General features: G+C 47.4%; 1 protein-coding gene across 12 annotated transcripts in view; it reads left to right on the top strand.

Moving 5' to 3' along the window:
- p120ctn (adherens junction protein p120) overlaps positions 1 to 24,931 on the top strand; it is a 166,011-nt gene that overhangs the window by 76,320 nt on the left and 64,760 nt on the right. Inside the window, exon 1 of one of the 12 annotated variants that reach the window (XM_075875497.1) lies at positions 19,532 to 19,672. The exons of the other annotated variants lie outside the window; for them this stretch is intronic. Within the exon in view, the coding sequence (XP_075731612.1) occupies positions 19,595 to 19,672 (78 nt within the window). The 5' untranslated portion in view covers positions 19,532 to 19,594. Of the gene's footprint in view, positions 1 to 19,531; positions 19,673 to 24,931 lie in introns of those variants that run through there. 12 annotated transcript variants of the gene reach the window in all.

The raw sequence follows: 24,931 nt of genomic DNA, 5'->3' as shown, positions 1-24,931 counted from the left end.
ACTTCTGCAAAAATTGGGAAATATCAGACTGCTGATGAGGATCCAGTGAGAGCCTATTTAGGTCATTGTTGACTGATGAACTTGGGGAAAAGTGACTAAGGCTGGCGAAACAGCGCACGCGAGTTGTACAGATGACGCAGCATGCACCGAATTCGAAGGCGCTGTGGGAAAGAAGGTCACATAGTCACAGGATGTGTTCCCTTAAAGGGACACTAAAGTCAAATAATTTGTTAGAATGAAAGGTCAGTGTACTAAAACGATAAAACGACATTATTATTAGTAGTGCCCTACTCACTGAGAAATTAAGGTAAATGCAAGAGAACACTTGCGCTACGTGACATCCTCAAAATGATACCTATGACGTCAGAGTTACCGCCTATAATCAATCACTCATAATCGAACTATCTGCACTAATTATGGCTTCCGTGCGTCTCTCGATGCCTTCCGTGCATCAAGAGACGTAATAAAATGTTGCCTGTTTGTTTATGTTTGATTCATGGAAAAAAGAACCGCCGGACTTAACTACGGGGAATGGTGCGAGTAGATCAAACGTTCAATTTTCAACTCGTTAAACTTGACAGGTCGTGCCATCGAGCAGGGTGCAGTCGAACCAAGCACGTCTGTAATCTCGGAGGCCATGACAGGAAATTGTTCAATGGTCGTTGTTGGTGCTGTGGCTCCCGCTGAGTTTCCCTCTGCTGCTACCGTGTCGGCGGCCGCGCAGTAAAGCCGAGCAACGTTGTGAACAGCAACATTGACGTGAAAGTTTCCACTTCAGGCGGGTAATTTGAATCAAACTAAAACGATGTGGGCTTCTGAAACGTGATTTTATTTCGAAATCAGCACCTTGTTTTCACAAAAGTAGCAATACGAGGTTTCCGGACCGTTATTTCAGCAATTAACATCGACTTAATAATTGCCTTTAGTGTCCCTCTAAAGGGAGCATATACGCACCCTTTGCGTTGTGTGTTGCGATCCTTCGGAAAAGGTGGTTCGCTAGTCAGGTCGGTGATGCATCTCGATGAAGGCATGCAGCTCGAAAACAACGCAAGCGATCGGAAAGCAAAGCACTGCGCGGGTGTCATGTGTTTTCACGTCTCCTTTCGTTCCTGTAGTTTTCTTCAAAATATACTATTATCGGCAATACGTGCTCAAACTCTAAAATCGGCGTGTTTATTAAAAAAATTGCAATGCACTCCACTGATGTGAATGTGATGTACTGAATTGTCAGGTATACCTTTCCGCTTGAGCATTTAGTGGCGTGAACACTTTCGCAATTGTCGATTTTCTTTAACCGCTATGATCTTCAAAATGTAATCTCAGTGATCATTTTATATTGCTCTCCATATTATATAATATATAGTTCTCAAGCTGGAGAAATACAACCCTGGAAAGCACGCACATAGCGCGCGAGAAAGTACGGTAGTACACTATTGCCGCCTGTGCATTTGGTCTCCTTTCGTCCTTGCCGTTCGCGCGCTGCGGAGGAGGGTGTGAAAGGGCGCTGGCTGTTCTGTAGCGGGCGAGTGGTCCCGAAAGGGACCTCTGTTGGGGGAAAGGGGGAGGGAAGACTCGGGGTGGGGGGAAGGGACTTTAGGGATGACGACGGAGAAGGGGAGGCGTATACTTCTTTTTTTGTCCCCGTCGGACTGGTCGATATTTCACCGCGAGCTTCCGCATCGGGTTTCCGAAGTCGTCGCTGGGGGTGCTCGGAAAGCCTCTTCCTCTTCGGGAAGAGTGAGAGATGAGGGTGGGGAAGGGATAGTGCGGGAAAAGACCGTAGCTCTCGGCACTGTGGCGTGTGTGCACGTTCGTGCTTGTGTGTGCGTGCGCGAGCCTGTGCTGTCTGAAAAAAGAATTGTGCACTGCTCTTCTGCACTGTGGGGACTCTTCGTTTTCTTTTTGAACAGTTGCAAGTGTGTGGGGCGCATTACCGGCGTGCTTGATCTGTTTCGCATCACCCTGTGTCTGGCGGCGTCCCTCGCTGCAACCTATCGCTGACTGTGATGAAACGCGAACGTCTGCATTATTCATTGGTGTTTACTATTCAAATTAAGTTGCCTGCGCATTGTACGACGCGTGAGCCGAAAGAGAACACGAAGCAAAAACTGTGGACCTGTATTGTTTTCGTTTACCTGTTTTGTTGAGAAAAAAAAAATGGTTGTGGATTGCAAACAGATTGTTTAGAATTAAGGGTGCTAGTTTCGAACTGGAACCCTGTATTTCATTTAACTGTTTTGGTGCAAAGTATGTTGCATCGAGCATAGCCCGAATGAGACCCAGATCTATAGTGTAAACACTACTACTCGCTGCACGTGCATTAAAACGGGCTTTGCTTCTGCGGACAATTTCATTCGTATATTCTAATGGAAGATGGGGGTCGGTATGTGGGGTTTAACGTTCCAAAACCACCATACGGTAGACGCCGTAGTGGAGGGCTCCGGAGTTTTGGCCACCTGGGGTTCTTTAGCGTGCACCCAAATCTGAGCACACGGGCCTACAGCATTTCCGCCTCCATCGAAAATGCAGCCGCCGCAGCCGGGATTCGAACCCGCGACCAGCGGGTCAGCAGCCGAGTACCTTAGCCACTAGTCCACCGCGGTGGGGCTGAATTGTATGTGACAGACAGACATACCGAAATTTCCGCGAGCATGTGTACCAAGAAAGACCATCGTCTTTAAAAAATTACATTCAACAAGTTGAATATATATATATATATATATATATATATATATATATATATATATATATATATATATATATATATATATATATATATATATATATAAGGGAAAGAAGTGTATACCTAAGGGCTCGTTTTTCCGTGTTTTAACACAATATTAATGAGATATAACAGACAGTAATGCCAAGGAATGTACAGGGGAAGTTATGAAAACCAATGGAATGTAAATAAGAAGAAAGAAAAGTGGATGAAAAAATTACCAACTGTGAGCAGGAATCGAACCTACGACCTTCGAATCCACTTTTCTTTCTTCTTATTTACATTCCATTGGTTTTCATAACTTCCCCTGTACATTCCTTGGCATTACTGTCTGTTATATCTCATATATATATATATATATATATATATATATATATATATATATATATATATATATATATATATATATATATTTATATATATATATATATATATATATATATATATATATATATATATATATATATATATATATATATATATATATATATATATATATATACACGCGCCAGCGCTCCGCGATTTCTAGGACTACGACGATATATATATATATATATATATATATATATATATCGTCGTAGTCCTAGAAATCGCGGAGCGCTGGCGCGAGCAGTCGCCTTGAGCAAATTTTCATCTTGCCGCTTTGGTCATATGCCACCGAGTCCTCAGTCGCTGCGGCGATGTTCGTGGTCCGTCTGGTTTCCAGTCGTCGTAGTGGGGTTTTCTTTCTTCTTTCCTTTGTTTGTCTGTTCCTTTCTTTTTGTGCTTTGGTTCTTTCTACCTTTCTTTACCGACAGAAAGACAAAGATGTGAGCCTCGAGACCTTAATTCGCGCCTTAAAGATGTTGTCGACGTCATAATCCTCTCAGTCTGCTGTATTGATACCGGTACTGCCGATAGCTTTCTGCGCCGAACGCGGTGTATAGCGCCGCCTCTTGCACCCGTCCACCCCTTGAGCAAGCGATGACGTCGTGTGATGACGTCACGTTATGCGACGTCACACGAACTCGTCATCTCTGAGGCGCAGATTGCGATCGAGCGTGACGGCGATTAGAAGCAACCGTGTGCAGGAGCGCACGATGCGGATCGCTCCGGTATCCGGCTCAGTTGGCTAAGAACAGCTGGCGTGATCGAGATGAGGCCTGAAATAGTTTTTGTTTCTTCCTTTCATTCTCGCTTCTTTAGTTCTATCCTTACCCCTGTATTCTAGAACGTCCCTTCACTCAACGCTTCGCCTTCACTTGAAAAAGCCGATGGGAGCGCCATCTCTAGGTACGGAAAGTCACTGCTTATCAGCGATAATCTTCGGCGATTCTTGAGCAGCGCGGCGTCATTTTGAGCCGAGCTGCGGCGCAGTGCTCAACTCTGTCAAGTGAAGGGTGGAAGTAGAGTCGAGGAGCGTTTGTGAATACGGGGGTTAGTGTATTCAGTGGATTGAATTCAGAGATAGACGTTTTGATTTGGCTTCACGCTTTGGTGGCTGGTGGTGCGCGCCCGAACACGCTTAGCGCGGTGCAGATATACGCGATTCCGCGAATGGAAGCCAAAACAAACACGGCTCCTTTCCCCGGCGGTGGGTGGGTGAGTTTATATTTATACGCCACGCCGACTGCGAGGCCTCGTCCGTTATAAGCCATATCGTTTTGCGGCGTCGCGCCGCCGCTTCCGCGACCCATTATCATCCGGCCGCTATAATAATAACGCGTCGTACCCCCGTTTCCGTCGTTTCGCCACGCGCCACTGACTTAAGCCGCCGTCAAAGCAGCGCCGCCACGGCGCAAAGAACTGCTCCGCCGGCTGATTTGCGGTTATAGACCTGGCGCATTTTGAACGCGCATGCACGTTACGATCGTCTTGCACGAGTTAAGGCAAAGATTATGATTAGCTGTTTTTTGCTTGTTTGTTCGTTTTTTTGGTGGTCCCTTTGTTGGGTCCCTGACATGGCCCTTATCTTTCGCTGATATACCAGCGCGTATACAACACGTAGTACAGACGCTTTGAACCTTGTACCCTTCAGGTCTCGTTTGGATTGTTTCAAATTCTCTTTTTTTTTCCCGCGTGTGGTGGAAGTTTGGAACAAGCTTGATGGTGCATTGCGTAGACTGAACACTGTAGAGTTAGGGAAAAATTTTATCTCTTAGTCACATAAATTTGTGCGCGCTATAGTTTGTTTCTGTGCTTTTGTTGATTTTTCTGTACCCGGTCCTGCGATGTCTCAGGCATGGGACAGCAGTACTTGTAAATAAATAAATAAACAAATAAATAAATAAATAAATAAATAAATAAATAAATAAATAAATAAATAAATAGATAAATAAATGGCTGTGTGCGAAAGTCAACACTAACCCGGCAAAGGCGCTTACAATCGTTTTAAATTGTAACCGTGTTAAGTTACAGTTTCACGCATTTGCATACGCTCAGCTTGCTTTAAGAATATCCTAAGGTCCTCATAGAGGGTATACCTACTAGGGGGCGTGGCTAAAACATGACAGGAGTCTTACAATAATGAATACATTCTAACAAGTAAAAGAGGAAGAGGGGTATTGAGGTTGTTTCTTTAGGGGAGTAGCTAACCTGCAACACCCATTGCGACATTTCGGGAAAAACTGCGTGCCACATGGGCGGAAAAAATGGCGTTTGTCTCCGAAAGCCTTCAGATTTAATGCCATTCGCGTGGTGCCACACGGACAAACGAAATGGCATTCACCTATATGCCATTCGTCACCTAATGCCACCGCCACAACTCATTCGACTGAGAAATGCTTACTCTCGACGGCGTAGCTGATGATGTGATTATATAAAAAGGACGTTTCATTCGGCTGGAAAGAAACTTTCGGTTTCTTTTATTTACACAGATCACTTAAACAAGTGCATAAAACTTATATTCAGCTGGTAGACGCTGTAAAATGAATTCGACAGGCGCCGTTTTCTTTTTACGCTGTGGATCTGACTAGCTCTGGCTTAAGTTGGTACACGGTTGGTTGCACCGTCGTGAAACGAAGTGACGAACTAAATCCAACGGCAGTGCAATATGCTTATTTCTACACTTAATTCTTCTCGGTGGTATATGTAGCTTGTAAACGCACGTTTATTGTTCTATTACTACTTTACAGCTGCTTACTACAGAAGATGGTGTGATCGACATCATCCGAGTCAAATGCCATTCGTTTTGGAAGTGTAGCAACTCCGCCCCATAAAATGTCATTCGGGAACTGAATGCCTTCCCTGCCGAATGTCATTTCATGTGACCGTTACTTTGCGCTAAAGAAAAAAAAGTTATTTTGCGCAAAACAAAAGTCAGGTTTTGGTTGACTTAACCAGCAGCCTTTCGAAGTGTGTGCAGGCATTTTCTTAGACGTTCAATCGATGTGCAAGCATCACATTCGGAAAGAAATTTCGGAAAATTTTCAGCAAGTTCGCGGGATTCGAACGCACGAGCACTCTGTCAGGATGCACACGCACTAATATAAATTACCCCGATTCGTCCCCCGCGCGCGAATTCTTATGTGATTCTTAAAAGAAAACGAATAGAAAAGTGAGCCCCGTAACTGTCTGCATCAGAGTGCGACACCTCAACAGTAGCTCACAAGGGATGGGGGTGAGGAAGGATTAAAAGGACAGGATTAAAAGGTATATAGAGAGATAGGAAGGAGAGAGCGAGGCATTTCGGATGCACAGGCGGCTTATTAACTGTAGTGTCGAGCTGCTATTCTTCCGCCGAGTGTCGCTATCTGCGGTTAGACAAGAATTTTCGGTCATGTCGAAAAAAATAAAAGGGAGCAGCGCGGTCTTCTCTGTTTTGCTAAGTGAGAAAAAAGAGAAGAGTAGACGCATTGAACGTGTTTCCTCTTGCCCCTCATCTCCCCCCCCCCCCCTAGTTATTTTGTTTTTTTCTTTCCCCCTACGTGTCGGCGCTCACGTTCTTTTTTCTTTGTTTTTTTCGTGTCCTTCCTTCACTTGTACATCTGTTCGCTTACACAAGAGCGCGCCCGCAAGACACGTGGTGGTGTTACGGATCGTTTACGTAATTTACGCGCCAAGCGCCGCCTGTGCGTGTGTGAAGGACGATAACAGCGCCACCTGTCTGTGTGTGCTCGCAGCGCTGTGCTCTCGCTGTAGCGTTTGTGAGTTAGTGCGCGCTCCACTGGAGCGGCGAAGTTTCTCCTCTTCTTCATTTAGTTTTTTTTTATCGGGTGAAGCAAGGGGGGGGGGGTTATAAAGTAATGCCTCGTTTGTGTCGAGATATATGTGGAGCGCGGATGACCCGGTCATAAAGTTAGAGGGGACAAGAAAAATTATGTAGTCTGGTGTCAGCCTATCTTTTGACCTCGAGGAAGCGGGAACGTAGCGGAAAGGAACGCTTTCTGTAGACCTCTAAAGCTGTGCCGAACCGCATTAAGTAAGACTTGCTGGCTCTTTCTACCATAAAAAAGATAACGAGAAAAAAAAACGCGATCTTCATGAGGCACACAGTAGTAGGAAGAGGGGGTCTCTAGATTGATTTCGACCACCCCAGAATTTTTGACGAGCACCTTAGTGTAAGCACGCATGTTTATTTTTTTTTTTAATTTTCGTTGGCCGCATGTGCCAGAGAGTTTACGTATCAAGTAGTGGTACTATAGCAGAAAAAAAAGCTTTTATAGAAAGGCTCGGTTTCTTTTTTTTTTTTGAAGAGAGAAGTGGTTATAAGATAGAAAAGAAGAGTGAGCCTCGTAACTGTCTGCATCAAATGTGACACCTCAACAGTAGCTCACAAGGGGTGGGGAGGGATTAAAAGGATATGATTAAAGGTATATATAGAGAGAGATAGATTCGCTATGACAGTGAGCGAGGACATATGAGGGATATGAGAGATAGGAAAGATGGAAACACAGTCACAGGAGTCCGAGGACGGGGCAGCACTTGCGAGAGCTCGTGTCGGCGCAGGAGATGGCGTAGGGCAAGTCCAGTGGGTCAGAGCTACGCTGTCGTCGGAAATCGGCGTCAGGAGATGACGTAGGGCCAAGCCCAGTCGGCCAGAGCTACGCTGACGTCGGAGATCGCGAGGGCACAACCGGTCGGCACGGAATCTATCGAGCGAGTCGATTTTTTTTTTTAAGCCTCGGTCCGCCTCATTCGCATGCAGGTTTCTACAGTCACGCTTTCGTGCCCCGGTGCCCAGGTTACAGTCTGGATGTATTTTACTGAGAAGTCCTGTCGAGTTTCAGCCGATATTGTCAGGTTTCAGAAAATTTCGCTGAGTCAGTGTGACCAAAACTCGACGTATTTACCAAAGGAATCATGATGAGTGGGTGAAGCAGTGGCATCGTTCGGTTTTTTCAATAAATCACCCGTGACATCAAGATGCGTGACGGCTTACGCATCTTGATGAGTGCCAGAGCGGTGTACAGTTATATACCGTGTTTATTGGTCATAACTGGTACGTTGTGAGGAATTGTGAATTTCGTTTCGACTTCAGACTTCATTATTACAGCTTTGTGGTATCATATCTAGCCTGAAGCCGGCAAAGACTAGCTCTGTGCACGTTTCGCAGGTTGGTCGTTTCCAGTCGCACGAAATGCATCTTAGAGAGCAAAATCGATACGTCATGTACTGCACAAGGAAGTCTCCGTGTCATCGTCATCAGTGATGTGTTGGGCCGTGGTGGCAGAAAGAGGAATATGTGGTCTGTAACGCGCTTGTTCTTCGTCGTCATCAACGTCATCGTCAACGGCGGGCGAACAACGCCAACGGACGAGCCGCGACCACGAGGGGCTTGGCCCACGAAAATCTCAAAAAAAAAAAAAAAAAAACGCTACTTCAAAGTACGCGACCTGACGTTGAGATTCATGTGCTGGGATGCCGACGGGATAATTACAATCATTGAGAATAGAAAGAAGTCGCCTTCAGAGGGACGTTTCTCGATGACGATTGAAAGCGGTGTGCCACGAAATTCCATTTTTTTCTTCCTGTGGAATACATCGCATTAGAACCGGGACTGCTCCTCCTTCCCTCTTTCCCTTGCTTTCTCTCTTTCTTCATGTTCTCACAGAGATAAAAAGGAGTTGGGAGAGTATGATGACGCTGTCAAAAGAACGGTGTCAGAGTGTGTGAAAAAACAAAACAAACAAAAGTGCTCGAAATTCCGCGCCACGGCTGGGCGAAGAAGACGTCTGTGCTTAGCCGGATATCCGGCGGAAAGAAATATATATCGCGCCGTCCCGTGTCTCCACGCGATCGCACGTCCCGCCGACGGACGGGCTTCCATGATGACTCGTTTCCACGCCCTGTCACTCTTTTTTCCGTGGGGCTCTTTTGTTTCGTTCGCCTCACTTCACCGGTGAAGTGACGTGCCGACCCGCTTTCGTTGCGGTGATATGCCAACCTGTCTTAAGAATTTCAAGCCTTCCAACTTTTCCATTTTCGGCACATAATCCGCATTTCTGTCACCTATACCGGGCATCTCAAAGAAATTTGTTCAAAATCCTCGAAAATCGAGAAAATGTGATATTTGCTCCCTGCCTTTAGAATTGTTTATTCTGTGGCGGTAGGCATTTTGAGATGGTTGAATACATCATTTGAGACAGTCAATACGAAAGTTGAATGAATTATCTCTTTTATCATACAGTGGAGTACGGTGGTTATGCCAAACTATACAATTTAAGTTCTTTTTGCTGACACCATGGAACACATCGTACTAAGATGCGTTTTCAATGTCAAATCGTCTGTATGCCTGGCATCGCTACAATAAAAAAATCATCGCTATGACAAAAACATAGCTATCATAAAAAAAAAACTGTGAAGTCTAGATTAATGGATGGATGGATGGATGCTATGAGCGTCCCATTTATAACGGGGTGGTGACAAGTATGCCACCAGGCTCGACAAAAAAAAAAAAACCTTTTTTCTTTTTTTTTTTATGTTGGCCTAATGCCTCTACTTCGATAAATTCTATCTTAATGGAAAAAAAGGTAAATTTTCAGCTTAAGTTCTCTGCCATTTACGGCACACTGTCCATATTTTATTTTTCCAATATTTATTTTTGTCCTTTCTCTCTAATTTTCTGCCACCAATACTCTAACCATCTCTTACTTATTTCAATCGCGGGTGTGTTCAGCTTTCCATTGTTGTCCCTAAAATCCAAGGCTTCCTGTAGGCTCGTGCCCAAACGTACACCTGGGTGGATATCTCCACATTCAATCAGAACATGCTCCGCCGTTTCCTTATCTTTCCCGCAGCATGTGCATTGTTCTTCTTCTTTACTGAATCTTGCTTTATAACTACGCGTTCTAAGGCAGCCCGATCTCGCTTCAAACAGTAAAGCGCTTCCCCATGAATTATCGTAAAATGCCTCCCTCTTTATTTCATTTTTGCCCTTTCGGTAGTTACTCAAAGCCGGTTTTCTCCATAGCTGCCATCCAGTAAATCCTCTCCGCCTCCCTGACTTTTCCCTTAACGCTCTTTGTTGACATATGGCTCACAATACCAGCCGTATATTTACTAGTGAGTCTTCTAGTTCTTTTTCTCCACTGTGTGTCCACGCTCTTCCTATACAAATAACGGAACACCTTCTCTGCCCATCTACTCTCCTTCATATTTCTTAGCCTTTCTTCGAACCTTATTTTGCTCTGCGCTTCCCTCGCCTCAAAACCTGCCCACCCCATATCGCCCTTTACAGCCTCGTTTGTCGTCTTCCCGTGAGCACCCAACGCGAGGCGTCCCACAGTCCTTTGATTTACATCCATTCCCGATTGCACCTCTGCCCTCATGCACACCACTGAGTTCCCAAAAGTAAGCCCTGGAACCATTACACCCTTCCACAGACCTCGAAGCACCTCATACCTATTGTATCCCCACAACGCTCTGTGCTTCATTATTGCCGCATTCCTCTTTCCTTTTGCTGCCGAGGCTTTTTCCTGTACCTCCATGTATCTATCACTCTCATTTACCCATACTCCAAGGTACTTGTATTCACTTACCCTCGGTATTTCTTGGCCTTGTATGGACACCGTCTGATCACAGGGATCATTGAATACCATCAATCCACACTTCGTTACACTGAATCCTAGTCCAAGAGCTTCACCTTCCCTTCCGCATATATTCGCCAGCTGCTGTATATCATCTCGACTGTCCGCAAATAAGACGATATCGTCCGCATAAAATAAACCTGGAAGCTTCTGCTCAATCATCATGCCGCCCTGTTTGTGTGACAGATTAAAACGCAATTAATCATCTGATTGAAGGCGCCCTCTGTGGCTGGAAACATTGCCATTTTAAGTTAGGGGTTCAATTTGTTTTAGACATGTAACGTAAAGCTGGTACGAACGCTGCTTCAGATATGAACTAGAATTAGGCATTTACAGGGTGTCCTTGAAGATTACCCATTTACATCGGTGTCACGCACTTCGGGTGAGGCCCCGCCGATCCAACATCGACGTGCGGCAGACTCGCAGGCTTCCACTTTACGCTTCGGCCTGCGACGCCTGAAAGGCCTCGAAGTGGCACATTTCGAATTTATTTGCGGGTTGGTCGACCCGTGCGGGGTTGCACGTGTGGTGATGTGTGGGCCTGACCGACGCACTCATAGAGCAGACACGGAGTTTGATTACACATAAAGAACATTTAATTGAAACAATGGCAAAGGCAGGAGTTAACAAAAATAACAGAAAGGAATAACACTGAGGCGCGATGGAAACAACAGCTATATAACAAAATGTGCTAAAAACACTACAAAAGATACAGGCTAAAGACAAATACGCGGAAAGTTAATAAAATAACAACAAGATGGAAATCAAAGGAGAGAGACACTAGAAATAATTACAGAATGATCATGGTGGCGCTTTAGAATTTAAACGTGCGACGCAGCGCACACTACAAATATTTAAAAAAAAGGCTGGTTAAAACAAGTTTACGGTTTAACAAAAAAAGTCACAATAAAAAGTTCCATACGGACCAAACCAGCCCTTGGTGCACGTAGGGGAGTCGACGGGTGCCGCTGAAGGTCTCGCCGGCTTGGTAGACGACGAGGGTGCCCGGAATTGCAGCCGTCTCAATACGTTGCGCGGGTCACTCCGTGCTCGCCGCCTACGCGAGACTCGCGACACCGACGACCGCACTTGTTGCTGTCTGTACGTCAACTGCTCTTCCGATGCAGTTCAAACAACCTCGGGGGCGTCAACGTGCTCCCATCTCATCTGGGAGTAATTTTCCTTGTTGAGACCGCCGGTTCCCCTTCCGGTCAGGGGCAGGGAAGACGAGCCGGCGCCACGCTGGGTCGTTATAGTCGCCGGATGTCGTCTCCCAACACAAAAACGCCCTTCCTTGGAAGATGGGGCCCGCGGATGCTCCGAAAATTGGAGTCGTTTGTGACAATCGGACACGCCTGCTTATGCTGCAAATTCGGCGAACTCGACAGGGTTGCGGTTAAATCCCAGCTTTCGGTTTCCAACAAGTTCCCGATTCTAGTGGGAAAACAGGGGCTTTTAACTTCTCCAGTATTCCGGTTACGCTAAGGGGTTAATAGAATACCAGGATACCGGTCGATAATGGTGACATCTTGCAACACTTTGTGACACCACAATTACAGACATGTTTATTTGTTTTCGGCCAGTCTCCTTGACGGAAAAAAAGTTTTTAAAAGCCAACTCAGTCGATATGAGGCCGCTATTGCCAATTTACACCACCAGGGAAGGAACAAATCATTGTCTGTGCTATAGTAATTTCATGCTATTCCGGTTCATCTTGGTCCTTCCAGATGGCAGCACCTATCTGACCTCTCACGATTGCAGTTATGGTACTTCGTAGAACGCATATTCGAAAAAGTTTGCAGACACACTAAAGTTCTAATAGAACCCGTTGAGACCCCTTGGCCCACTGCAGAAACGTCAGTTCTCGTGTTTTGACGGGGACGTGAGTTTCGTAGGGGACAGGCCCGGTGACCTTATCGTAGGGTGAGTATTGTGAACCATCTGTGAAGAACACGCGAATAGACAACCTTCGAAAGACAACGTGCCGCTAGTTGGCACAACGTGCATTGCTCTCAAGTTCGGGGAGGGCAGTGCTAACATCGAGAGTCTAGTCAGCCTGGCAGTTTATGATCGTGGTGCAGTTGAAGCAGTCTTCGCGCCGCAGAAAAATCGAACAATATCCGGTTGTGTGCGATAGGGTTATCCCATACTGCTGGCTCTTTGCCTCTGTTCACCGCACCTTTTGTTTTTGTCTCATTCTTTCTCTCTCTCTCTCTCTCTCTCTCTCTCTTGTTTCGTAGGATTGGGTTGAAGGCTGGCGGCAACGCAGGCTGTGTTCCAATTCTTAGACAGCACGTAGACAGTCTACGCAGACTGCTTAGAAGACCGCATTGAGCCCATGCTGTCCGAAAATTGGAACGCGTTTAGACAGCTTTTACGCGGCAATGCGCCACCTTGCGTCGAGAAGAAAAAAAGCTAAAAGAAACAAACGTAACAGTTGTAATTTTTGGCTTATTTCGTGTTGAAATAAAAAAAAACAAATAAACGTTACTCACATTGAGCGTCTGGAAAAGCGTCTGCTTGTGTGCAGACGGCCATTCTGGTGAGATTTCATCTATCTGAGCGGTTCGCTGAACCGCCATCTTGTTTAGACAGCAAAATAGCCTGCATTGTATTTGTCTACGATGCGGTCTTCACGAAGCTGTCTATTTTGCCGGCTACGTGAGAATTGCAATGGGACTTAAGATGGCCGCCGTCCATTTAGCTGTCTATTTAGCCGCCTACGGTATATATTGGAACACAGCCGTAGTAGCGCAAGGCACGCAAAGCAGAGAGCTAGGTCGTTGCCGGTGCTCGCGCGTCTTTCTTTTACGTTCGTGCGTGCCCTGCCGTCAGAGGTCGGTCGTCGTTCCTGCGGTGGCCCGTACGTGGAACGGAAAGATGCACGTGCGGTGTGCGCTGAGGAATCTTCGCTGCAGCATCGGCGTTTGCCGACCGCCCGTCTGCCCTCCCGCGTTGTGTGCTTCCTTCGTTTACGGTGTCTTGTGAATCCTATATAGGAGCCATGGGTGCGCCCCGCCCCTATCGAGCGAGAACAGCAGGCGGCGGTATGTTGTGCAGGCGCCGGTGATGTCTGGTTATTTCCCACTCTGGTCCGTGCTTTCTTATTTAATAACCGCTGGATGCAAAGCAGCTACTGTACATACGCATCACCTCTTCTTGTCATCGTCATCACCCTTCATGTCTCTTTCCTTCCTCCTTCCTTTATCCCCTGTGTAGAGTAGAAGGCTAGAGCCAACTATAGCTCAGGCTGGTCTCTCTGCCTTCTAATAAATGCTCACTCTATCCTCTTAAAAAACCGCTGGTCGTTAAAGCCAACTGACTGGATTTTGGGAGAAGACAGACGCGTGTGAGGGAGACGGAAAAAATCAGGTGTGCAGATGAAATCCGGAAGTTAGCAGGTATAGCGGGGCAGTACAAAGGACTGGGTTGATTAACGGAACACGGAAGAGGCATTTGCCCTACAGTGGGCATAGTTAGGCTGCTGCGGCTGTTGCTGCTGATGATGATGGAAATAAACCGCAATTTCAGGGTATGGTTCCAACTGAAGGACGCTGTTGTCTAAACTAAAATTCTGATGAAATTACTTCAGCTATGCAAAGTAAGACGCAAAATATATCGCATAAACCTATGTAAACGAAGTGCGTTGTTGAACATTAATATACCGAAAGGAAGAAATAAAGTCTAAAGTTTCACAGTTTTTTTTTTGAAGCCTACCTACCCTACTTCGCGCAATATCATCATTGGCTTAAGTTGGCAACGGTAATCTTATAACAATGTAACAATCAAACGACACGCGCGCAAGAGAGCGAACTGCAAACTATTAAATGTAGGGAGGTAAATGACGTGATTGAGGTCGTCACGAATGTGACTGAAAAAAAAAATGAGGAGCGTGCGACGAAATCGAAAACAATAAACAATGAGGTGGTTTGTTGTTGAGTTCTTCGCTGCCCCACTCTAAACAGTTTTCCGGGGTAACAAGTCAGCTACTTCGAAAAAGGCGCTTTGCTCTCCCAATGGAAAAAGTGAGTACAAGAGTTTGCACATGGCACGGTAAGGAGGGGGCACTTGTCTTGTTTTTCGAGTAACTGCAGAAATGTTCGCGCCGTGTGCAAACGACCTATCGGTGCCTATGTAAACCTGTTTCCGTCCAGACGGTGTCGTAGCGCGGTAGGGTGTAGTGGTTCGCGTACGAGTATGCTGACTGGGTATAGTCGTGAGCTCGAATCCTCTGTGCTTGCTGAAAATTTTCGGAAATTCATTTCTGAATGTGATGCTTGCACATTGATTGCACGTCTAACGAGATGCCTGCACGCACTTGAAAAAGTGCTGCTGAAATCAACCAAGATCTAACTTCTTTTTGTTTTGTTTTTTGGAACTAACGGTTGCTCCCCTAAGGAGTAATCGCGAAAGGGCGTATATAGTAACTCCGCAGTTACCCCGAAAATGGAGAAAGGGCTGTGGCAGGTCAGTTACTCCTATAAAGCAGCAACCTCGATACTCTTCTTCTTCCTTTACTTCTTAAAGGGTATATCAAGCTACAGCACATCGGTGCACGCGTGCGCGCGTAGTTATAGGAAATATCGGAAGTAAACTCCGGCCACTGTGTCGTTCACGAGTGTCTTAAGTGTGTATGTCTCCGCGCATGGAAGAAGAAGAAAAAAACGAAAAGGGTGAGGGAGAGAAGCAGCAAAAAAAGGGGGGGGGGAATGGAGCAGGGTAATAAAACAACCGGTCTCGCAGCCGGGGCCGTCGTTGTTCGCCCGATGGCGCTGAAATCAATTTGTCTCTAGTCGTCCCGTGACCTGTCTCGGAAGAGGATCGGTCCGGTCTTTCCTATATACACCGTATGTAGGGAGACGGTTCGTGGAAGGAGTGGGGGAGCGATCCGAAAAGTACCCGCGTCTCCGTGGCTCTCTGACTACATACGAGGTCCGAGATGGCGCCCAAAGAAGAGATGAATAGAAAAAGAGCTATCGGGTTGATATCGATCTATCTCGTGTGACCTACACGGCCGTCTGTAGAAAGACCCCCCCCCACCTTCAATATAGAAGCGCCGCTGTCTCCGATGTCGAGCGCCCTGTTCGCTCCGTTGAGCTTAGTCTGTATGCCATCGGGGTAGCATAAATCACGCCGCGTACTTATGCGTGTAGTCAGATATACGCCTGCACTGCGTATCTATTAAAGACGTTTTCCCATTCGTTATGCCATAGCCAATCCGTCGACGCATGAAAAGAGTACCATAGTGGCGTTATCAGTATGTGTTGTAAATCCTTACCCGCTCTGTATAGGAAAACAATCGCACGCCGAAAGGAGGATAGAAAGAGTGATAAATAAAAAAAAAAAGCGAGCGTGCAGGTGCCATTCTGTACCCGTATGTCGGTGCATCAATATGCCGCCTTCGTGTGCCTCGGAAATTTGCAAGGCTAATAGTTTATAGGAGGGGGATTCAAAGGGTGGGGTTGAATATACCGCGCACATTTGAGTTGCGTATTCCGTGTGGCACACTGGCACACTCCTCATCCATCGACATTGTTAGTACTTGGTTTTGTTTCTATACAAGCTGCGTGTATGCATCCAGTTGTCAAACAGGTCGAAAACCCTAGCGCCACACTTAGTATTATTGCTCTGCGGTGCAAGGGATGTCGTTTATTTGGTTAGCTAATGAGTGTGCCGTGCCGGGTTCTAGTTTTCGTGTATCTTTCACAGATAAGAAGTATATATAGCCAATGTAGAAGGCTTGGTCGATGCGACTGATGGCCTCCCGCAGTTATTTCCGTCAAAACTGCAAATTCTCTTTGCACTGCGTGTGCTCAGCCTTTCCAAGCATTTTGACTCGTGTGGTTCCTATACTTTCTTTCCATCATGAAGACATTGTATCGCTGAGCTAAGCTCGAGGGCGCGTGTTCGACACGCCGGTCGCATTTTGGATGATGGCGAAATGCGAAGAACTTACTACCCGTGTGTTTAGATCTTGGAGCTCGTTATAGAACCCTAGGTGGTCGAAATCGATCCGCAATTCATCACTACACGTGGGGTGATTCGTAATCATATCGTGGTTGTGGCACGAAGTACCGCCACAATTGTTATTATTACGGTCAATACGCGGTGTCGCTGGGGTTGCTTTTTGCCTGTGGCATTGTCAGCGGAATTTCCCTTAGTAGCAGGTTCGACTCCCTGCTGTTGAAGCTGCATTTCGATATGGAGGGAAGCGTTAAAGGATCGAGACACAAAGAAAAGCCCCTGTAGTTAAGCATAAACTGAACATAACAAACTGAAAATTACGCCATCTTCCTCTCAAGGAGACCATGACGTGATGCGCAGCTGCGCGGAGAGTGCACAACGCGCGGGAGGGGACTGGCGATCAACAGCTACGAAGAATGCCGACGCGCTCTGTCTCACGGAAATGTGGAACGCGTTTCCACAGGGAGCGTAGGAGAGGAGGGGGCAGGGGGATGCACATGCGCAGTGCAGGTGTTGACGTGGCCCTGCTGAGGAGGCGTTTCGTCGCGTTCTCCGGCGACTCGGTAAGAGAGGGAGCGTAGGAGAGGAGCGAGAGGGGCGCGCATGCGCTGTAAGGAGGGTCACGCCGCACACCGGATTGAGCTCGACCCTAAGACGCTTCGCATCTAAAAGAACTAGGGGTGATAAACACGGTTTTCCACCCCCCTCCCCAGGGATTTCGTGCTTTTCAATGAGACGGGACAGAAAACGAAAAGAAACACACATACACAACGCCATACAGGCCGTCGTCATCATTATCATCACAGCGCTGACCAACAACTGAGTTTAGCATAGCGAGAGCTCACGGCAGTGCAAACACAATAACGTAACTTGTCAAGATTACAAAGTGATATGTACCCAAGCAACAAATCGCCAATATGACCATGCGGTACAGGATATTGCGCATTCGCGGTGTCACATTTTATGAGCCCAAGAAAACCAAACGTAATGGTCACTTGTGCTTATATAAAACAGCAATAGCTTATTCCCGACTGATTTTGGTGCAACGATCGCCCGAAGCTTCGAAACTCGCGTGAGCGCGCCTCCTCGTTTCGTATTCAACGGGTCGAGGGGGGAGCGGGGTAATCTAGGCATAATTTATGGTTGTTTGCTTCCGCGCTTGCCTCGTTGTGTAGCTGCAGCAGCAGCAGCGAGGCATCGCGCGGCAAATGGCGCACAACCGCGCCGAAACAGAAACTACCACGCAGACTCTCGTAGGGCTTGTAGAGGGCGCTCATTTCACGGTCGCGCGCAATCGCGGCAGAAAGAAAAAAAAAAAACGAGAATGGGCGAGAACGGGGCAGGCGATGCGGCGAAGCGTGGCGCTTCGCTAACGCCGCGAAACCGACCGACATGTGTGTGTGTGTTTGTGTGAGAGGGGCTGAACGGGGGTTTTTGAGAAAATGCATAAAGCCGTGAAGAGTCCAGATATGAGAGGAAGACAAGGAGAACCAGTTAGGAGGGAGCGTCGCGATGGCGATTCCTCGAAGACTGGTGGTTTATTTTCTGAGTATTCTACTGCTTTTTGATGTATTTTTTTTTTCGTTCTTTGGAACAAGCTCCCGTGTTTATATACCAGGGCGCTCTTTACACGCGCCCGTTCGTGTTAAAGCCCGGAATGAAGTCGTGCCAAAATTTGACGCCGCGTTTGGCAGTAACAACTTGTCTTCTGTTGTTCTTTTTTTGCTTCTCTCTGTTCGTGCTCTTTCTGGCTTGTTCTGTAGGACCGTTCGCTTCTGCGGCACCGTTTTTGCTGCCCGCTCCGCGCGGGTATGTATAGAAGCTGTAATTGCAAATTCTTCGATGGTTGACTGCCAGCCTTGATCGGCTTTGTTGTGGGCACTTAAATACTGAGCCTCCTGAGAAGCGCCGCAATTGGCCTCGGTGTTCGGAAACAGCTTTGGGAACTATGTCGGGGCCAATCGCAACTTCTATAGCTTTATTGAATGGTCTAAGACTTTATAACGAATCGGATAATCAGTTGAATAACCAGTTGGATAATCAGTTGCGAGACAGCGCGTGTGTCTTTCTTTCCTTTTTCTTGCACTGTGTTCTGTTTGCGCTTCACGTAATGAGCTTTACTTGAAGTACGATAAACCTAAGTTTTCGATTTATCAGAGTTTGCTGATTTATCAAAGTGAGCTGAATGCATAAACGAAGTTAATTTCATTTATGGCAGATTACTCTTGAGCTTAAACGAGCGATCAATGTGACCTATTTGTCAAATAATAGCTTATGTTGCTTCAAATACTTTCTTTTTTTTTAAAGAGGAGACCATGTACATTCTGTGACTGGTACGAAGAAATGCGTTCACTTTTTACTATCTCCCCGATTAGTTTTTATTACATAGCGATTAGGCATCGTGCCAGTTGAGTCCCACGTCGTCATTGACGTCTTGCTGTGACGCAGTCGATGCATGTCTTATCGCGGCTCTGCCAGGACGGACGGTATCTTGATCCAGCCTTTATCTTGATATCCTTAGTCAGTGGAAGTTGTAAACTAAAATGGCGTACTTAACGTATATCTACATCCGCCCTCCTCATCCTAGTTGCAGGTATAGGCTGCGCTACGAAGGAACTCTTCGCTTCTCGCTCCTCCTCCTTCGAAGATTATCTGCAGTTGTTAACCATCGCGTTATCAGCGTGCGCACGCTTATCAAACCGTGTCATGCAGCCGTTTATCTGCGCCCCTTTATCTGGCAATCTCACTGTAGAGTTTGTCATCCGCGGATTGTCCCTATCGCTGTCCGCGTGTCTCGCTACAGAACCGCCTGCGAGTTTATAGGGGAATGTGGCTTAACGAATGCGGTTCTCGAAAGCTGCACTGCATGCTCATTCAAGCAACGTAGACAGATCATAGAAGAATGTCTCTATCTGCTACTACAGAGGAGGTCCGGCCTCCGGTTTCTCCTTGGCTACTCCGCCGGAAAGCCCGTTTCAAGGTGACTAATTATGTTGCATGCGAGCTCGGGATTTGATTGATTCACCAAGTGATTGGATGAACATGTTGAGCTGTTAGCACCTCATTTCGGCCGTGTTACTTTGAAGACACGCGCTTGCCGACCTCTTCCAACTTGGCCGCGCCGCTGTCGCCCCAAAGTCAACGGTGCCACTCTGCGGGAGGTTATAGGTTCGATTCCCGGTTTGGGGCAGAATGCATTTCAGTCGGCTCTTGAGGGGGAAAATAGGCAGCGTAACTTGAAAGTCAAAGCTCTTTACTATCCTCGTTTCTTCGCTGCCGCAGTTACACTGTAACTACTTTCAAGTTACGCCGTTCGTATATTTACATGTAACCGTTTCATCAGTCGAAAATGTCTTCGAAGAAAGCGTGCCTTTTGTAGTTGCGCGTCAACATATATATGTTACCAAGTTACAGGAGTTGAAGAGTCAATTTGTATATCGTGAACTATTTTGAACATAAATACCGTCTAATGCCGAGATGTCGCTTGTATGGCCACGAGTGTTTTTGTGGTTCCATTTTTACCGATCTTGCCTATTTTTTTATTGCGCGCGATCGTCGTTGGACAGAATATTGATTATATCGGTATTGGTTGCGATTATTCGCGATATTCAATGTGTATAATTCACGCGCATGACCGGTAGACCTCAGCTCCATACGCGGGGCGCGTGTTTTCAAAGCATATCCCCTGAGACGCGAGGGACAAATGCTGCACTGCTATTGGCTGGAATTGGTCACGTGGTCTAAACGCGCTCTCGAAATTTTTTTTTACATTTGTTTGCGAGCAAGATGACGGCGGCCGCGTTTTGCGCTGCCGCGTTGAAGTTGGTCAAAGCCGTACGCCGTAGAAATTACGCCTAAACGTGCGGGCTTTTCGCTGACTGCTGCAGTGATCGCGTCTGGGGTGCCCGTGCGTCACCCTCTGCTTGCGTGTAGAACCTCTGCTTGCGTATAGAAAGAGGACCTTGCCCGATGCCAAGCGCCGACTAGACAAAACACGATAGCGCACAAAAAGAAAAAAGAATGATCGAAGGAGTGTGAAAGCGACGGCGGATGCTGTCGGCCGCAGCAAACAGAAACCCTGCACCCTCGTCCGCGGGAACGGAATGGCGAAGCGCCGGAGAGATCGCAGACATTCCCGTAGGCTGATTCCTCTTGGTCGACATCGCGGTGTTTGTTGCGGCTATTGGAGTGTGTGTATGAGTTGGCGCTTGCTTGCTTGTGCATATTTTGGTTTTGTTGAGAGCGTGAGTACAGTGTACTGGAACCGAATTGTTGTACGCTGCTTCGCTGACTGGAGCCGTGTTTACGCAATGCACCCGCTTCACTAACCTTTTTCGTGTAAGCACAGCGCCCCTGTCTTGAATTTCTGTTTCATGGTGGCCTCAGAGATGGATCATGCAGCACGCGCTGTTTAAGCGAAGCTTTTGTCACCTGGTGATGTCGGCGCCGTTCGCGAAAAAATTGTACAAGGGGGGGGGGGGGGGGGGGGTACGGAAATGCAACTATCGATGGTGCGCCGGTGACGTGCGTATTTGTGTCTGCCGTATTCCGCTTATTTATAATTTGCCGATTGGGCTTGTCGGCGATAAGCAATTTCTGATATACGGCAGTCTGATCTTTTATCGAAGTGACTTGTTACTTCACGTGGACACTTTGCGTTGTTGCCTGTATAGCAACTGGTATGTTGCGCTGCTAAGCGCGTGGGTAGAAAGGTCTGATTGCTGGCATGAGAGGAAAGGAGAGGGGGGGGGGGGCATACTGTAATGTGATAGAAAGAAAGGAAGTAGTACTACATAGTACTTCAGACAGTGCCTCCCTCTATATAAGGTCTCAACTGACGTCATTGAAACCGCCATGTTGGTCAACACCTCGTGGCACATGCAAGGTTTGTGGCGTCGCGTGCTAATGTTATCATTACATCACTCGTAAGTTCTCTTGTTATCGACGCTCGGTGGCCCATAGTTTTCTGGCCGCATTGTCATCGCATTGAAGCAGGTTAAACGCGATGCAATTATGCTGCCTTTACTTCATCAAGGCCGCCATGTTGGTGAACCAGCGCGCTATGAAGCTGCGACAGTGACGTTATGTGCAAGATATCTGGGCCTCCGTTTTTTTTTTTTTTTGTCGGTGTGCAGCCTGGTGTTCGATGGTTATTTTTGTGGAATTATTATTTTTTAGAGTGTGTCGGTATCATTTCGGCGGTAACAAAGAGGTGGGGATGGAAGTCGATATGGGGGGAAGGTGTGGAAATCCTGGGCATATCGTTGCCGTTTTTCTGTCTTGCTCGATTTCGACTATGTGTGCCCCGCAGCGCCGCTTTCTTCTCGGCACAGCACCTGCCTTGCCGGCTATCTGTATACAGGTAGCCGGCTTGGGAGGGCAGAGGCCCTGCTCGACAGATGAGATGAGAAAGATAGCCTGAAGTTGTGCATGGTGCGAGCGCCTGCACTGCGGCAAAAATAAACGTGCGGACTCCGGGGACCCCACTTTATACGGGGTGCGCGAGCTTTATAGCGGCGCGGTGAACTTGAGATGAGTTTAATCGTGTGTCAAAACCCAACTGTCGGTCGTATAATGTCGTCTCTATTTTTTTTTCTTGTTGCTCAGAAACAAAAGCTTGTCCCCCCCCCCCCCCCACCTCGCCCCACCCCGTCTTCCTCACACATTTTTGCTCATGATTGCACACAGCGCAGTTGTATCGCGCAGCATGAATATAGAACGGATACATAGAAAATACGCTTCATGTGGTTGAACGAAAGCAGAATTTAAGGGCTCATTTTTCTTTTGTAGCGTTAGCTACACTGGCCTCGTTGAGCCAATTTCGCGTGGCACTAGTCTGCGCATGCGCAATGATACTCCGCCGCCGCCGTGCGCGGCTCGCCGCCGGTGTGCGCGCAATTCGATGCAGACGATCAGTGGAGCCGGCACCTCCCTCGCACTCGGCCGCGGCCGCGCGCGACTCGCCGCCGCCGGTGTGCGCTTTTCAGAGGAGTGCCGTCATAGCCTTGGTAGACATATCCCTGTGCAGTCGCCATCTGACACTGCGCTGGAGCCGCTTGATAGCGCCTCTGACTGGCGTTTGCCACTGTGGTATAGCCATGGAGAAGGAGAGTGCAAATGCTGCTCAACGGTGCAGTAGAGCGGAGAAGCTTAACTCATCGGATCCCGAAGTAGTTGCCCGGCAAAATGAATATACATGTGCCACATAATATTTTATAGGCAGAACGTAACGAAAACTCAACATAATTACTGCAAATCGCGTCCCTTATGATTCCTTGGTTTGGTTTTCGGTTGGTTCTCATAGATGCTCTGCGGGGTTGTCGCTTTATATATAACCTTAGATGTTCACCGATCAGGTTTCGATACGCACTCGATACCTATTGTATGGATAACCAGGATAAGTTATAGCCACTTCCCTGTACCGCGAAGCCGCAAGATTTCTCCTATAAAGGATTGCTAGAAAGGAATTCTTCCCGGTCCTGGCGAACTTGTAGACCTCTGCGATTACGGCTCGAGCCCGCGAATCTCGCAAGTGTGACCGCCGGCGCGTACTTAACCGCGGAATGACGGAGTCGCCCGCGTCGTTTCTTCGTGCCAAGTTTCCTCCGCGGCGTCCTTCTTCTAATATTTATTTCTTTTTGTACTGCCCCTCGCGGTGTCAATGACCTCTCTCCTCTCGCGTTCAAACTTTGCCGAGGTGCGCTGTCGCAACACACTCGTATACACGTCGACGCGGTCTCTCATCTCAGGAGAGAACGGATCTTTTTTTTTTTATTTTTTTATTCCTCTGTCGCCCGCAGCCATCTTCTGTGTCCTCCACTTATAGAAGATCCGCGTCCTCACACAACTTGCCTTCTCTCTCTCTCCCCCTCTCTCTCTCTCACTTACGAACTTCGTTCCGTTTTTCGTACCACCGCGTGACGACAACCGGATGGGTTGGTTCCCCCCACACGGGACGTCGAAGCACGCAACCGAGCACCAACAAACACACGCGCACAAAACGTTTTGTGTTTATTGCGTGCCGCCTTTTTTTACGGCTTCCACACTCGCTCCTCGCGGAAATGTTTCCTTTCTGCCAGTCAACACCGTCTCCAACGGCGGCGCACGAAACTTCCCGACCGCGCTGCATTGTATACACGCATTTTGCTCCGCCGTCATGCTTGATCCATTTCCTTTGCAATCCTCCTTCTACTTCACCGTCGCTTCCTCGGATATTTACGTATAATCGCGGTGGAGAGGAATGCACTGACGTTACTGCTTCTCTGGCATCGCCCCCCCCCCCAACCTTTTTAAGTGTGTGTGAAGATAGCGGGAAAGGGCGGAAGCCGATGAATGATCGATAGCGCCGCCGATTTGACGTGGCCGGGAAGCTGCCGAGTCTACGACAAGCAGCCGCGTGGAGGTGGCAAAACCGTCTTCGTTAGTTGCGTGCAGCGTTGTTGGCGGTGCTGTGGGACGAGCTGTGCACTCTTCTAGATGTCAACGGCGTCAGCCTGAACTCTCTCTTAAACGGCTTCTTAAGGCGCGAGATATTGATTGATTTTTTTCTTTATTCGTCTTCATTGTCCCGAAAAAAGAGAATGAAGCGTTCTGTTGTGTTGCGTGCCGAGAACTGTGTAATCGTGAAGATCCCTTTGGTACTCCTTGTAATGTGCACGTTTCCGACTTTTGTGGAAACACTCTCGCGTAAGGCGCCCGAACTACTACGTGTCTAATGTATTCTTTTTTTCCTCTCTCATCCGTCAGAAGAGGTTCCGGTGCAGCCCTGCCTTTCGAAACATTCGAGGACGCGCGCGATTGCGCCGTGTGCACGCAACTAAATTTAATTAAGCTCGTCTCAGTTGACTCGGAAGCTGAGGAGAAGTGACTTGAGAGGTTGTTGTGTAAATTTGTCCGGAAAAAATTTGTTGTGCTTTTGGCGTCAACTTTTGTCGGACGCATGACGGCGCACTGCACTTCCCGTCCCCTTTTGGGGTCGCGACCTCGGAGCACGGGTGCTTAAAAAGTGTTTTGTCGTTTGGAAAGGCCTACGGGGCCTGTATCATGCCCTTTCAAGATCCCATTACGGGAAGTTTGTTCTGTGGTGGATGTGATCGTTCATAGCAGTGCAATACGAAACTTTTACGCGCTAATTGTTTCTTTATCTAGGCTAGCAAAAGTGTTGCGTGTGTGCGTGTGTGTGTGTTTTTCCGCCCCCTATATGTGAAAATAACTAAAAGGAAAAAGGGGGGGTAGCCCG

The sequence above is a fragment of the Rhipicephalus microplus genome, chromosome 10 (assembly GCF_043290135.1).
Source record: "Rhipicephalus microplus isolate Deutch F79 chromosome 10, USDA_Rmic, whole genome shotgun sequence".
Classification (NCBI taxonomy): domain Eukaryota; kingdom Metazoa; phylum Arthropoda; class Arachnida; order Ixodida; family Ixodidae; genus Rhipicephalus; species Rhipicephalus microplus.
Note: the sequence above shows the minus strand (reverse complement) of the source record. Positions and strands in the feature narration are given on the sequence as shown.